This window comes from Pogoniulus pusillus, chromosome 1, assembly GCF_015220805.1.
Source record: "Pogoniulus pusillus isolate bPogPus1 chromosome 1, bPogPus1.pri, whole genome shotgun sequence".
In the NCBI taxonomy this organism is placed as follows: Eukaryota; Metazoa; Chordata; class Aves; order Piciformes; family Lybiidae; genus Pogoniulus; species Pogoniulus pusillus.
In genome coordinates, this window is record NC_087264.1 from 31,736,972 (window position 1) to 31,752,842 (window position 15,871).

The 15,871-nt window shown below is 42.4% G+C and overlaps 1 protein-coding gene across 1 annotated transcript in view; it reads right to left on the reverse strand.

Annotated features, from left to right (window-relative positions):
• Positions 1–15,871, reverse strand: part of RYR3 (ryanodine receptor 3) — a 236,770-nt gene that overhangs the window by 142,563 nt on the left and 78,336 nt on the right. Inside the window, exons 9-13 of the mRNA XM_064147758.1 lie at positions 14,829–14,903; positions 13,809–13,965; positions 8,512–8,685; positions 3,899–4,020; positions 380–548 (exon numbers count right to left, since the gene is read on the reverse strand). Of these exons, the coding sequence (XP_064003828.1) occupies positions 380–548; positions 3,899–4,020; positions 8,512–8,685; positions 13,809–13,965; positions 14,829–14,903 (697 nt within the window). The remainder of the gene's footprint in view (positions 1–379; positions 549–3,898; positions 4,021–8,511; positions 8,686–13,808; positions 13,966–14,828; positions 14,904–15,871) is intronic.

The following is a 15,871-nucleotide window of genomic DNA, read 5'->3' on the forward strand; positions in this document are numbered from 1 at the left end:
AAAATTTCCTGTTCCACATCCTGGTGGACAGAAAAGCCACCCAAAATTACATCTATTATAACTCAGGGTACCCAGAATGTGTATCTTCAAGGAGAGAAAAGGAAGATACTTGCCACTATGTTGTTTTTAGTATCACATCTGTTTAAAGATGCTCAGAAACTTTAAGACCAAATTTTGTGAGAGTTTGTGGCCTGCAAGTAGTGTGGAAGTGAAAAATACACACCAGCATCACAGCCCATTTTATATATATGTATCAGCTACAGAACTTCACATTACAAACCATATGCATGCATCTAGAGGATTATGCTCAGGTTTCTCCCAATGTTTGTGACACAGCACAGTCACAATTCAAATGATGAAACAATTTCTTGCTCTGTACCTCTTCTTTGAATAAATTCTGTCTGTTTTTGAGTGACCGAAGCTTGCTTTGCTTATCTTCATGTTCTAGGTCTTCTTCGGGAAGCTGGAAGTAAGTAATCAGATCTTCCAGAGTCTGAGCCATCTCCTCAACAGGCAGGGCAGTGGGTGACAGTGTCCTGTTGTTTCCACTGTGGAAAAGGACAAGGAGAAAGACTGGCAGCATTATGCATTTTCCCACTGCAATTTACAGCAAGATGTTGCAGTCTATTCTCTGTTAGTGCCTAAATCAAATTGTGTTATACATATGAAGAAAGTACATAAGCAGCAGCTGAGCTGAACTGAAAATCATTCAAACAGCTATTGGTTGGGTGTCCAGCACTCAATGCTTCCTGAACTGGAATCATGCTATGCACTGAGGTAAAGAGAGAAAGTGATTAAAAAAAGAAGAAATAAACAAAATGAGCAGATCAAACACAGTAAAGCTGTCAAGAAGACGGAACAGAGATGAAAAATGTACAGAATCACAGAGTGGTCTGCGTTGGAAGGGACCTCCAAAGGTCATCCAGTCCAACTCCCTCTCTGGTCAGCAAGGACATCCTCCACTATATCAGGTTGCCCAGAGGCCTGTTGAGCTTCACCTTCAGGTATGGGGCCCCAACCACCACCCTGGGCAACCTGCTCCAGTGTTCCAGTACTCTGATGGTGTAACCAAAGTCCTTTCTCACAGTAACTGATTTTGTTCAGATACTTTTAATCCTGTGGATGATATAAAAGAAATATGCAGATGGATTCAAGCAGTAGCAGTTCTTGAGGCTGCACATCCCAAGTTTTCTGTACCAAGAACACAAAACTAACAGGTAATCCTAACTACCAATTAGGTCCTCTGTATATTCTTTATATAGACAATAAAGGGTGGAATTTCAAAACCATAAAGCATGTCAAGGACAGTTCTCAGTGAAATAACATCCCTTAGCTGTTCAAGCATTTGTTCAATCTTCAGCAACAACCCAATTTTTCAGGGTCTGAGTCCCTGTTATAAATAGTATAATCTAGGGGGAACTGACTGCTAGCAGAGGTGACTCTAAACTAGTTTCTATTTCTTGTTCTGAGAATATGAGTCCCTTGTGATACTCAGGTAGTAATGTTTTAACTGCAGTGTGATATGATGGGTCCTCTGGAAGCAAATTCTTAATGATAAACTCTTTTCCCTTTACTTTTTTCCTCTTGGGCAGTAACACAAAGGTGAGCACTTGATCAGCAGGGTTAAAACTTCTCCCAAGCACTATGAAAAAGAATTTCTTCAGTACTCCATACACTCTTACCAGTTCCATTGTGTACTCTATATATGTTGATCTCAGCAATTATAGATCAATACAAATTGACAGAAAATTGTACTATATCTTACAAATCTTCAGACAAAGCATATTGTGAGCAAAAGATACAGTGAAGGAAACATGAAGCTTCCACTGTATTGGAGAGTTTTGTCTTGCTGCTTAGCTAAAAAGCTATTATTGTGTAGTTTTAGTAATGAAAGACAAATGTCAGAATAAACTCACTCTAAACAATAAGAGAAGTGGAGTAACAAAAGAAATAATAAAATATGCTTTCTGATGCCCTACATTAACTAAAGGTATCACTCAAAAGTGATGGGATCCTACAGGAAGGCTGCAGAGTCTCTCTTCATAGGGGTGTCTAGAGATAGGACAAGGGGGAATGGTCTGAAGCTGAGGCAGAGCAGGATTAGGCTGGAGCTGAGGAAGAAATTCCTCAGTAGGAGAGTGGTGAGACTCTGGAACAGGCTGTCCAGGGAGACTGTGGCTGCCTCCTCCCTGGGAGTGTTCAAGGCCAGGCTGGATGAGGTCTTGGGCAGCTGAGTCTAGTTGAGAGGTGTCCCTGCCCATGTTGGGGAGGCTGGAGCAGATGAACTCTAAGATCTCTTCCACCCTAAGCCATTCCACCGTTCCATGACTCTGTGAAATACAGCCACATATTTAAGACAGTTTTCATGATACTTCACTACCCAAACACTAAAGCCTTTTTCAGTCTGTACCTTTGGTAACAAAGGTCTATTAAAATTAAGCTGAAGTGAAAGATCTGGAAAATTGTAAGATGAAGTGAAGTCATTAATGTGGTGAAAGCAAGGATAATCTTGATCTGGGAAAACTGCTTCATAATATCATTACCACACAGGTTTGACAGCAGAAAGCCAAACTAGGGGTGAAAAAGGATAAGCCTAATATATTTCATGCTAATTCTGTGAGTAGTTCATTATGAGATTCAAGATCTCCTGAAGCACAAGAGCTCTTCAGTCAGCAATAAACAAGTTAATAAAAACTACTTTAAATGATGTTAATGTCCAACACATTTGTTTGACCATTGGCCAAATATTTTTCCATGAAAGAAAGGTGTGTGGCAAGGATGTTTGGCAACTGCTTAAGACACACAGCTCTTTATAGAGTCTTCTCAATAGTTGTACAGTTAGCAGAACAGACATTTCTTGGATAATTCAAACTGAGCTATCATTACTAACTGCATTGCCCTTTAGTACAGCAAAGACTTGAAAGATAAACACTCCTCAGAAGACAACTCCATTGATTTTATTCAGGAGTTTTAGAATCACAATTTAAATAATTCCTTAATATCAGACCTTGTCACTGTCTCTGCTGAGATACTGTCACTGAGTTTGAATACTCATAAATGCATTCTCCTGCAAACAAATGGCTTGGTCTGAACAGGAGATTTAGGACTGCTCACATAATATCTTGGTCGAGACAGAGAAATTAGGAAGTTATTTCTTTAACCTTCTAAACTGAGAGTTAGCTTTGTGCCCTAATAGCTGATACTGCACATGATCTGCTCTACTGCATACAGCTGAGCAGACAGAACTGCCTCTTCTCTGATCTTTAAATCTTGCAGTCGTGATCAGAGAAGTGACAGAAGGAGGAGGGGTGAATAAAAGGTACACTCCAAACGTTTCACCCACATTTTGAAGAAAACAAATTGGCAACCTCCTGCTAGACATGCAGACATGTATTTTGTACTTCCTTCTATTATTTATTTGCATGGATTTTGGGCTGCTGTGGTTCCCCATTGTAATTTTTCATCTGAATAGCATTAGGCATCAACATTCATTTCAATCAGTTTGATGAATTTGAGTCTATAATATTTGGTCTACCATGCAAAATAGAAAAATAAGAGGCCTTTTAGCAATACTGTGAGGTTCCAGCTGCTGTAGAATACTTACTGATAGAGTTACATTAAGATCATTTAGTATGCTTTCTTCAACCTGGAGTGTGATCCACATTGGTTCTGGCTTTTAGGTGTTAGATTTCCTTTAACCAACCTTAGAAAAGGTGATTTCTCCATTTAATGATATTGCATACGAAAATTACAACCTCAAGTCAGTACAGATATATTGCTGCTAGCTTCTAAGTACCAATACTTGACAGCAAGAAATAAAGATTGTTAGAGAAATCCTTATCATTTCAGAACACTTTACAAAACCAACCCAAACTGCAGCTCAGGTGGGGACAACTACCTTATGAACTGGCTGAACAAGCTTGTTGTGTTGCGAATGATTCTAGCAGCCTGGGATTCCTCATGCTGACATCTCTGCAGGGTGAGCCCGTCATCCATGTGGCCTTCCTTGTGCAATATAACCTATGGAAAAGCAGCAACCATCAGAAAAACTGCCAAAGAAAAGCCTTTGTGCTTTTGAGCATTTGGTAACTGCTTTCACTGTTGCACTGAAAACATCAATGGCCTATGTCCAGAGACGGCACTTGTTAGTCACCTCACTTCAACGCTTGTTAGTTCATCACTAATTTGTCAGCCTCGCACAAAAGTTATTCAGAGCTGAGAGCTACGAGGATGATCAGGGGACGTGAACACCTCTGCTATGAAGAAAGACTGAGAGAGCCCTGGGGCTGTTTAGTCTGGAGAAGGAAAGGCTGAGAGGGGATCTGATTAACATCTGAGTGGTGGATGTCAAGATGAAGGTACCAGGCTCTTCCAACCTGACCGATTCTATGATTCTATTTGGTGGTGCACAGTGACAGGACAAGGAACAGTAGGTACAAGCTGGAACACAGGAGGCTGTATCTCAACTCAAAGAGACACTTCTGTATGGTGAGGCTGCCAGAGCCCTGGAGCAGGCTGTCTAGAGGGGCTGTGGAGTCTGCTTCTCTGCCTGGTTGTATTCCTGTGTGAGCTGCCCTGGGTGATCCTGCTGTGGCAGGGGGGTTGGACTGGATGATCTCTGGAGGTCTCTTCTAACCCGTAACACTCTGTGATTGTCCAAGATGTAACCTATTGAATTCTCCCCTGAAAAATGTATTTTACTTCTGAGATAGTAAAAATTCACTGCCAAACTTCCCAGGTAGCTGAGCACTTAAGTCACCAAATAGTCACCAAAGAAACTGACAACATTATCCAAGTTTTTAGTGCCACAAAGGGGAAGGTTATCTACCAACAGCATGTTGTCCACACTGGCTTTAGGCAGACCAGATCAGTGGTAAGAGCTGGCTCCCTCTGCTTGACAGGATCTAAAGTATAGACATATTCTGCTCCTTCCAATACACTGACATAACACTCTGAGTTTCCCTGGACTCCAGAATCCATGGAAATGTGACAGAGACAAGGCAGATATTCTTGAATGAGTATACAGCTAATATTATCGTTTCTCTTATTCAAGTGCTTCTCTATACAGGTTCACACCGTGAGTGACTTTGTTACCTGAAATAGCAACTGTTTCCACTGGTCCTCCAATCTCTTAACTGAACACTAAGTAAAGAACATTTATTCTCATCACAAAGCTAGCAAGAAAACTTGCCAGAGTCAGCTAGTGTTTCCTCAGGCCACCTGCACACAGCTCCAGACTTCAGAGCTACAGGAATGGTACAAGACTGAAAACATTTGAGTGACAGAGCATTAAAGCTGCCACATGGCCAAGAAACTGTACCTTCACCCTTGGGCAGCAGATATGCACTCTTGTCCCTGTGTATGCAGCAGATCAAGGAAGAAGTCTTTCAGAAGGCATAATCCTCCCCATTTCTTTGACCAAGGAAAACTCATCCCAGAACCTCAACTACATCATCAACCCTGCTAAAGAAGTGCTGACTAACACTCCAGTCAGTAGACCATGACCAGAAGCAGCCAGTACTACCTGCTCCAATTCCTCTAGTAAACCACATCTGAGTACAGAGGGCACTTGACATTGCCTTGCTTGTTGGGGTATAGCCACGCATTAGTATTGATCAACAGGTTGATCTGTGTCAGAACATGAATCCAAACCATGTAGTGTATGCTTCCCTCTTCTCTGAGGCTCTACCTTTCTGGAACGTTGCAGGAGTTCACAGCTTGCAGAGAAGCAAACTCTCTAACTGAAGAGATAAGCACCCATTGCTCACCTTGGAGGGTGGAGGAGCATTTAATAGAATATTCACGCATGCACCACTGCTACCTGGCAAAGTCCTTTGGTTACCAAGTTGTTGGAGAGAGACATACAATAGATTCAAATCCTGGCAGAACTGATGAATCAGGAACCAGAATTTCTTACCTATGTGTGTCTCGCTATGGCAGCACATTAACCAACTACACAAAACTCCACCAAAGCCAAACAATTCACATTTCCACTTGACATTGTATTTTAGAGCAGAAATATCTCAGAGCTGTTTTCTCCACGCTGCAGATCTGCAGCAGCTGTCAGCTGACGTTAACTGGGTTATGTGAAAAAAAAAACCAACAATCCCCTCTTTGCTCTCCATCCTCCTAGGTTTGCTGAGGCATGTTTAAAAAAGTGTATGTCAGATTGAGGAAGGTTACAGGGACTGAAAGTAAAAACCTGACAAAATGATGCTGTAGGATGCACACAGAGCTATGACTTCACTTTTACTGTAGAAAGATTAATTAGATAAGAACTGTAATGGGGTGTAGATATCTTAACTTGCCAATGGGATGGGGTTCAATAGCTCAAAGTGCAGGGTGCTGCACTTTGGCCACAACAACCCCATGCAGAGATACAGGCTGGGGTCGGAGTGGCTGGAGAGCAGCCAGACAGAGAGGGATCTGGGGGTACTGATTGATACCCGCCTGAACATGAGCCAGCAGTGTGCCCAGGTGGCCAAGAGGGCCAGTGGCATCCTGGCCTGCATCAGGAATGGTGTGGTCAGCAGGAGCAGGGAGGTCATTCTGCCCCTGTACTCTGCACTGGTTAGACCACACCTCGAGTACTGTGTCCAGTTCTGGGCCCCCCAGTTTAGGAGGGACATCGAAATGCTTGAGCGTGTCCAGAGAAGGGCGACGAGGCTGGTGAGAGACCTCGAGCACAAGCCCTACGAGGAGAGGCTGAGGGAGCTGGGGTTGTTTAGCCTGGAGAAGAGGAGGCTCAGGGGTGACCTTATTGCTGTCTACAACTACCTGAAGGGTGGTTGTGGCCAGGAGGAGGTTGCTCTCTTCTCTCAGGTGGCCAGCTCCAGAACAAGGGGACACAGCCTCAGGCTGCGCCAGGGGAAATTTCGGCTCGAGGTGAGGAGAAAGTTCTTCACTGAGAGAGTCATTGGGCACTGGAATGGGCTGCCTGGGGAGGTGGTGGAGTCGTCGTCCCTGGGGCAGTTCAAGGCAAGGTTGGATGTGGCACTTGGTGCCATGGTCTAGCCTTGGGCACTGTGGTAAAGGGTTGGACTTGATGATCTGTGAGGTCTCTTCCAACCTTGGTGATACTGTGATACTGTGATAAGATTATAGCCTAGTTCAACGTTTTGCATAGGAAAGAAAACTGTTTTGTGGCTCCACAGGAGTATCAATTACACAAAGCAAGAAGGCTTGAGTCTTTCTTGGGTTTGAAGGCACTTAACAGGAGAGAATATCCAGGTGTGAGGACAACAAAAGATTTGGAGTCTTTGAACGTGAATGAAATAGTTTGAAAGAATAAAAGTGACAGGCAAGTGACAGGCAATTATGTAGGTTCTTTTAGCCCCTTGCTGCCAGCAGAAAATTGGTTGGGGGAAGGGAACCACAACTAAACTTCATAGGAAAGCATTGCAATTTTTTTTTGTTGAATACAGAGGAAGAATCTAGATGCTGCTGTTTCAAGAAGTAAAATTGGAGCATTTGAGGAAACAGAGCTCCATAGGCAATAGTGGTCTGGCAAAGGAAGAAGCCATCACAGTGTGATTACATTTCTCACCAGCAAAATACTGACTGAGTGGCATACAAAGTGGAATTTTTCTGATGAGCCAGGTTACTGCAAGGAGGTGAGGGGGCTGGGCACTCACTGCCACTTTATGACTGCTGCACAAACAAATGTGGTAGGAACAAGGACGTGCTGAGGACCTCATTTTTTGTATTGTGGTGCTTGTGTATGTATACCCTCTTGTGAATGTGCATAGAGAGAATTAAGGAAGAATTGAACCTTGTGTTCAGTAACAAACTTGGGTTTTCTTAATCATTTTCTAACAAGAGGTTCCAGTTGTGAAAAATCTATTAACATAGAATCACAGAATCACATGGCGATGATGCAGCTAGGCAAAGCTAGTACTAAAAACCCTACTTCTGAATGAGATGTGAAGACAATTTGAAGAGAAAACAGGTCAGATAGCCTGTACCCTGAGAAAAGCTGAGAGAAAGACGTCAATGCCATACCACAGCCAACACTGTGTCAGGAATTTGTTTGTTGATACCTCTTAAGAAACTTGGTCGCTCATCGAGTAAGAAATTTAATTGCTATTTCCTACAATACACTCAGCTAAAAAACTCTAAGCCAGCAGTGACTCTCAGCTAACTTCAGTTCCTGCCCCTAAAGAGTTAAACGTAGATTTACAGGGAAAGTGATTTGACCATTTCAAACAGGAATTTCCATATTTTAATGATGTGTCAAAAATAAAAATTGAGCCTAAATTAATCTCTTCTGAAAATAAAAATAATAACTAAATAGATTTGTTAACGGCAAAAGTTCTCTTCAGCTCTGCAGTTCTGGTAATACTCAGCCTGCTTTTCATGTTCACAGTGGAACATTCACACCACATTCAACAAAACAGTACAAAACAACTCAACTCACAACTGCCACACCTGTAGAACAGTAAAAAATAGGACAGGTCAATATTGTTACACAACCAACCTTTACAAGCAATTAAGAAAGCCTTCAAACGTTACCTTTCTTTTCAAGGGACCTAAACGTGCTGATTTAGCATCTTGTGCTTTGTAAGTCAGCCATAAGGCACTGGCCACATGCTGGACAAAGCAGATTGAATCTCCATACTTGATTTCTGGGACTCCCATGCCATCAATGTCACGTTTCAGACTAGAATCCTGCTTTTCTTTCAGCTCCTAAGAAGATAAAATGAAAGCTGGAATTTAATCTCTGTACTGGAACAGGATAAACCATTGAAGTCCATGCTGAAACACATCCCAGCACCGAACAATTCATGAATCACAGAATGGTTTGGGTTGGAAGGGACCTTCAAGATCATCTAGTTCAAATCTCTTGAGCAGCTAAGTCTAGCTGAGAGAGGTCCTTGCCCATACACGAGCTCTGATGGCCCTTCCAACCACAGCCATCCTATGATTTTCATTTACGCTATGTTCAACATCTGTGGAACAAAGAGAATTCCTCATTTACCTGCGCTAATCTACTTGCATTCCTTTGGAGTTTAGCTGTCCATCTGAATGATAATTTTAGTTGTAACAGCTTTATAGGGTCAAGATGAAGTAGAATGACATTATGAAATGTCCCTTGGGAACACCATTGCAACGTGCAGACTGTGTGGAAATCATCTCAAATCATATTTATGTGGCCTACGCTATCACATACAAAGATCAACTCATATTTATGTGGGCTACACTATCACATACAAAGATCATCTCTCAAACACAGATTTATGGTGAAGCCACTAAATGAAAAATACAATAAATCCACAAAGTCATTTATTGTCAGCAATTAATTAGTTGGCTGAAACATTTTTTCAACAATTACATCTGCATCAAGGATGACTGAAAATTTCAATGACAGTCTGCTAACAAGTGATCCTAATTAACTTATTGGGCAAAAGAGAAGCAAAGACCAATACTGATCCTTTTTGACTAATCCACACACAATCTCTTTATTTTTCCATTTTCAGAAACCAGGCTTTAGAATTATTTGGGATGCCTGAAGGCTGTTCTTAAGAAATACAGCAGAAATTCCTCCTCATGGCATTTCGCTCTTTGTGCTCTGTCCAGTGTCTCTCAGATTTCAGCCCAGTCATTTGATAGCAGTGGGCAAAGCTATTTCCTACCAGCTGAAAAGTGTAGTCAGTAAAAGATTATTGAAGTGAGAAGGAAAAAAAAAAGAGATCACTCATCTAGATCTTTGTACATAACTTAGCAGCAAACTATGCAAACACTTTCTCCTTCAAAAACCTCTTCACAATCTATTCCAAGTTTAACTCTCTCATGTCACGAATGAATCAAGGCCAAAGAAATAAATCATGTCACAGGTTTGGAAGATGGCAAAGGGAAATTAACAGTTACAGGAAAAAAAAGTGAAGGGAAAAAAAGAAGGAATGAACAAAGTAACCTGACAGTAAAGCTGTCAAAGATGCCATTGCTACAAGTAGGGTCTATTAGAAGAAGGGCAAGGGTTAGAAAATGAGAGAATAAAATCATAGATAGCAGGAAGACAAGGCACGGCAGTGTATGCAAGACAAGTAAACCCAACTACCTTTACCATGATTATTCAATGCTTCTCTTGTGAAAATACAGCAGGGAAAAGCTTCCTGATCCATGAAGGGCTTGTTTATGTTCCTCTATGCATGGTAAGGCAACCTGGTTGCTGAGATCTTAATAAATCTAACCTTTGTGAGCTAATTAAAATAGTACCTTTTGCTGTTGCACATTGTCATTGCATTAAAGTGCTGACACAGGCTGCCTCAAGTTGCCAAAAGAAAGTGATAAAAAACCTACAAATACGAAAGCAGAGGACTGACATATTAATTTTACCCAGCTTGCTAGTGAGCTCGCTGTACACTACATTCCTACACTCCAGCAGCCAAGAAAAACAACAAGGTGATTTTCTACTTTCTCCTCCCACAAAGAGCAAGTAGGAAAAACAGAGTAATGCTGTATAGGACATGCAGTGCTTCCTGGGAAATGATAATGGTAAAATAGGAAACTAAAAATACACACTTGAACTTCTACAGACAACAGAAGGCAAAGGACTCTGTAATGCCTACAGTTTTAGTCCAAAAGCTGATTAAACTTGATCACAGAACAACTTGGGTTGGAAGGGACCTTTAAAGGTCATGTAGTCAAACGCCCCCTGCAGTAAATAAGGACTAGATCAGACTGCTCAGTCTTGTCCAATCTGACTAGCAATGTTTCCACAGATGGAGCTTCTAACCCCACTCTGGGCAACCTGCTCCAGTGGTTCACCACCCTCAGTGTAAAATACTTCTTCCTTCTATCTAGCCTAAATCTCCCCTCTTTCAGTTTAAAACCATCACTTCTTGACCTGTGGATAAAAGGTCGTTCCTATTTTTCCTAAAAGCCCCCTGTAAGGACTGAAAGGCTGCTACTAGTTCTTTCCAGAGCCTTCTCAAGCTGAGGGGCCAGGAGCAGGGGAGATGCTACACATGGATGACTGCTACTAAACCATTACAACATCCTAATGCCATGTCAAGACCCTAAGACAGCTATGTGCTGGCACTAATGTTCAAATGATCTTAAATCCTTCTGCATGAGTCATCTGTGAGTTTCAAATGTGTCAGGACATCACCTACTTCAACTACACCAAGAATTCCTTCATTGCCTTCATAAAGAGAAATGAAGTCTCAAAAGTTGAACCTGGGCTACAAGCATTTTGAAAAACAGCATTTTTAAACATGGTCTCCTTCCTCTTCCCTATGCCTGTTGCAAAAGAAATTCACAAGCAGAATCAAGGCTCTGCTTCACAGAGCACACTGAGCCAAGTGCTGCACTGGAATGAGAACATCCCATTTCCAAACAGAATTCCATCTGCTGTAGGGAAGGCTCTGTACTCGCAAGGCACTACAGAACTGTTGCCTTCAAACTGAAAGGCTGGCATTTAAAAACTTTGTCCAAAGGAAGCTCCATAATAATCCAAACAACAGGCATAACTGGAGGGTGTTACAGCAAACTGGTGCTGCTTTTGAGCTTAGTTTGCAGTAATTCAGAGAGAAAAAAAGCCCAAAGTGCAGGTGCTGCTTTCACTGAAGTCAGCACCAGAACGTTCTTTAGCACATTCTTTCCCTTCCTTTCTATTCACATTACTCTTGTACTCCACCGTGGTCATTTTGGGGTTGAAACCAATTTCCCCAATGTGCCTCTGAGGCACACCTCAACAGAAAGAGTAAGAATCTGAGGTATGTTTATTCACTGAGACCAACATTAATTCTTTTATGAGCATGCATAAACAGCATTTCTATACTTAAGATGTATGCATTTATATGCATACATTAAAACATTATGAAGTTACAGGAGAGCTGGTGCCCAGCTGGGCAGTGAGTACGCCACACAACGTTAAAACAGTAAGGGCAGCATTGCTGGATGCTCACAACCCTCACCAGGCTACCACTGTTTGAGGAATAGGGGGAAATTACAGCTGAAGCAAATGCCTCTGCACAACATCAAATCTCCAAGCTACACTGCCAAGTCTTTGCACTGGAGAAGAATGAAAAGGATTTGGTGAGTATCCAGCAACCCAAGGAAATTTCCTGATTGTTTTGCAGTTGTTTTGAGTTCTTAAAATAAAACTTCTCTGCAGAGCATATGCAGTCACATTAATAAATACTGTCATTTTGAATAAGTTAGAAAAGTATTTTCTTTACTATACTAACAGAAGTCTGCCATCAGTCAAGACCTTTAATGAAGATTTTACTTAGTCTGCACCTAACTTAAAAGATTCTTTTTTACTGCCCATATAGCACTTGGAGTTACATGGGACATTTATCTTCTCAGCCATGGCAATCAGTATCAGGAAAGTCCTCGTTTTTGGTGTAAAAATCACTTTCTGGGTAAAAGTTCTTCCTTCTGCCCACCTCTATAATCAATCTCCATTCTCTCTTATGCAGCTTCTCTCAGCTGGAGACCACGTAAGAGCTGGGAACATGCAATTAGCAGCTCACTAAAGAGCACAGTTGGAAAAATGGGTTTGGAAATCACTGACTATATTCTCCTTGTGACTCAGCCATCAACACACTGCAGAAAGAACTGCAAGGGCAGAATTTTATCCCTCTGAACTAATTCAACTAAATGAAATTATGACCGATAGAACTGGAATCAGTTACATTGCAATAATCTGGATGAGGGCCTTGAGTGCAACCTCAGTATATTTGCAGACAACACCAGATTGGGCAGAAATGTTAATCTGTTCCAAGACAGGGAAGCTTTGCAGAGGAACCTGGACAGGCTGGGTCCATGGGCAAAAGCCAGCGGTATGAGGTTTAACAAGGCCATGTTCTGGGTCCTACACTTGGGTCACAACCGCCCCATGCAACTAGAGGCTTGGGGGAGAGTGAATGGAAAGTTGTCTTGCAGAAAAGCGACCTGCAGGTGCTGGCTGACAGCTAGCTGGACAAGAACCAGCAATGTGCCCAGGTGACCAAGATGAACAGCACCCTGGTCTGGATCAGCAATGGTCTGCCCAGCAACAGTAGGGAAGTGACTGTGCCTCTGCACTTGACACTGGTGAGGCTGCACCTTGAGCACTGTGCTCAGTTTTGGGCCTCTCACTACAAGGACGTCTTGTGGTTGGAGTGTGTCCAGAGAAGGGCAACAGAGCTGGTGAAGGGCCTAGAGAATTAGTCTTACGAGAAGCAGCTGAAAGAACTGGGATTCTTTAGCCTGAAGATGATGAGAATGAGGAGGGCCTCATTGCTCTCTACAACTACCTACAAGGAGGTGAGGGGTGGTCTCTTCTCCATAGTATCAAGTGACAGAACGAAGAGAAATGGCCTGAAGTTGTGCCAAGGGAGGTTTAGATTGGATATGAGGAAAAATGCTATTATTGAAAGGGGGTCAGGCATTGGAAAGGCTGCTTAGAGAGGTGGTGGAGTCACCATCTCTGGAGGTATTCACAAAGGTGTAGACATGGCACTTTGGGATATGGTTTAATGGCTACTGTGGTGACAGGTCAGTGGTTAGGACTTGATGATCTTAAAGGTCTTTCCTAACCAAAACAATTCTATGATTCTATGATTAAGGCATTCATATGAAGCCACTGTTACCTTGTGCTAGCTTCCAACCTGTTCACATTTTCAGTTTTCTCTAGAATTTATTCACCATCCCCATTTCTCCTCAAGGAAACTTTGGTTACCTCGATTTTTACCCTGGTCTTTCAATGCATAACCCCTGTCAATTGCTTCAGTTCAGTAATTTATAAAGTCATTGAACCAACTCAGATCTAACAGTCAAGTGCTCCACATTTCAGACAGATTTGCATGGCTATTATTTACCTTTGATGCTCTAAAACAAAAGGCAGTAGAAGTGGTGTCTGACTTCTCTCTGTCTAACATTGCAAGTCCTTCATCTTCACTCAGAGCCAAGTACTTCCCTGTTGTAATATGTCGCAGACGGAAAGGCTCTCCCCATCTCATGTTACTTCCACTCCAGCTAAACATGCAAGACACCAAAAATAAGTTCTGAAGTAAGCAAAACTAAGATTTCTATGCAAGGCTTTAAAGGGTGCTCAGAAAACAGGAGGTGTTACATACATTTTGCCTTTGAGTTCAGTGTCTGCATTAAAACAGAGACAAAACTCTTCACATTTGCAAAGGCACCCATGGAAAGCAGTCTAGCTTTAATTTTGCTGCTTCTGTACCTTCTCTCTGGTTACTGAGGCCTTACCTACCGTGCCCATTAAAAAGTCCTACACCTTTGTGAAAAATACAAAGGTGAGAATTACCTCCTGTAATGCAGCTGTCTGCCCAAAGGAACCACTTCTAAAGGAGGACTCAACATTCCAAAGAACTATCCTATACCTTTGTTAGGTATGAGGGTATTTCACTGGCAATCACAAACACCTCAAGAGTAAAACAAAAGACCATCGCAGGTAAAACATGTACATACTGAAAGCATATATTGAAATGTCATTTGCAACAGGTTAACAGGTATGTAGGAGAGAGACAGGGTCTAAAAAAGAAAAAAGACACCTATGATGCATATTACTGTTCTGATTTCCATCCATGCTTCTCTAATTCCACGTGAAAATCAGGAAAATATTCCACTTTTGGACAGAAGCAATGTCTCAAGCAGATGTATCTCATGGGCAACATTGCTTTTGAGATGGGACAGAGAGAAAAAAACCCCAAACAGATTAAATGAAACCTTACATCATACACTCCGAGTACTGATGAAGATGCTAGCACACATCACACAGCAGAAAAAAGGCATGCTGCACCCAAAGGGCCTGTCACCATCAAATCAGTGTTAACGTAACAGGGGTTGCTAACAGAGAGATTTCAGAATATCCTTACCTTATCCGAAGGGGTTCTACTCTCCACAGGGACCTCGCTCGCACGCCTGCTCCTCCCGTTTCATAAAGAACTTTCCTACTGAAAAGATTGAGAAGATCATCCTCTTGTCTTGCTACACAGAGTCACAGAACACACCTGGTTGGAAGAGACCTCCAAGAACATCCAGTCTTACCCTCAACCCAGCAATGAAGGGTCAACACTAACCCATGTCCCTAAGCACCAGCTCCACAGGCTGTTTAAATGCCTCCAGGGATGGTGACTCCATCACTGCCCTGGGCAGACCACTCCAATGTTTAAGAACCTTTTCAATGAAGAAATATTTCTTAGCATCAAGCCTCAACCTCCCCTGGTACAGCCTGGAACCATTTCCTCTGCTCCTGCCACTTGCCACCAAGGAGCAGAGGCTGCCCCCTACTTGCTCCAGCCTCCCTTTGGTGAGCTGTGGAGAGCAGTAAGGTGTCCTCTCAGCCTCCTCTTCTCCAGCCTGAACACCCCCAGCTCCCTCAGACTCTACTTTAAGATCACAGGCTCCAGGCCCTTCATGAGCTTTGTTGCCCTTAAAAACTTACTCCTCTGTGTAAGACTTGCCTCCTCTCTGCTAAATGGGTGGAGCTGAATGCACAGAAGCCTCATACTGGGACCTGCCTATAGCAGGAGGTTGTAACTAGATGATCTTTGAGGTTCTTTCCAACCTAAACCATTCTATGATTCTACTCACCAGTGAGCACAAGACACACTCCAGTGTCCTAGGGAAGCTGGGCTGTTTCCATGAAGCTACTCTCTCACTAAAGCTGACAAAATAACTTGTCTTTAAAGTGGCTGAGAAACTTTTGCTGTTACTTCCTAATTCTTAAAAATGAGTAATTCATACAGCTCCCAAGAGGTTAATCTGAATTACTAACACTCTTAATTACACAAATACCATATGAGTATACACACTGGCATACACTAATGACTACCTGCATGAACACAACATCAAAGACTGTTCCAGAATGATCAGAGGCTGGAGCACCTCTGCTACAAGGACAAGCTGAGGGAGCTGG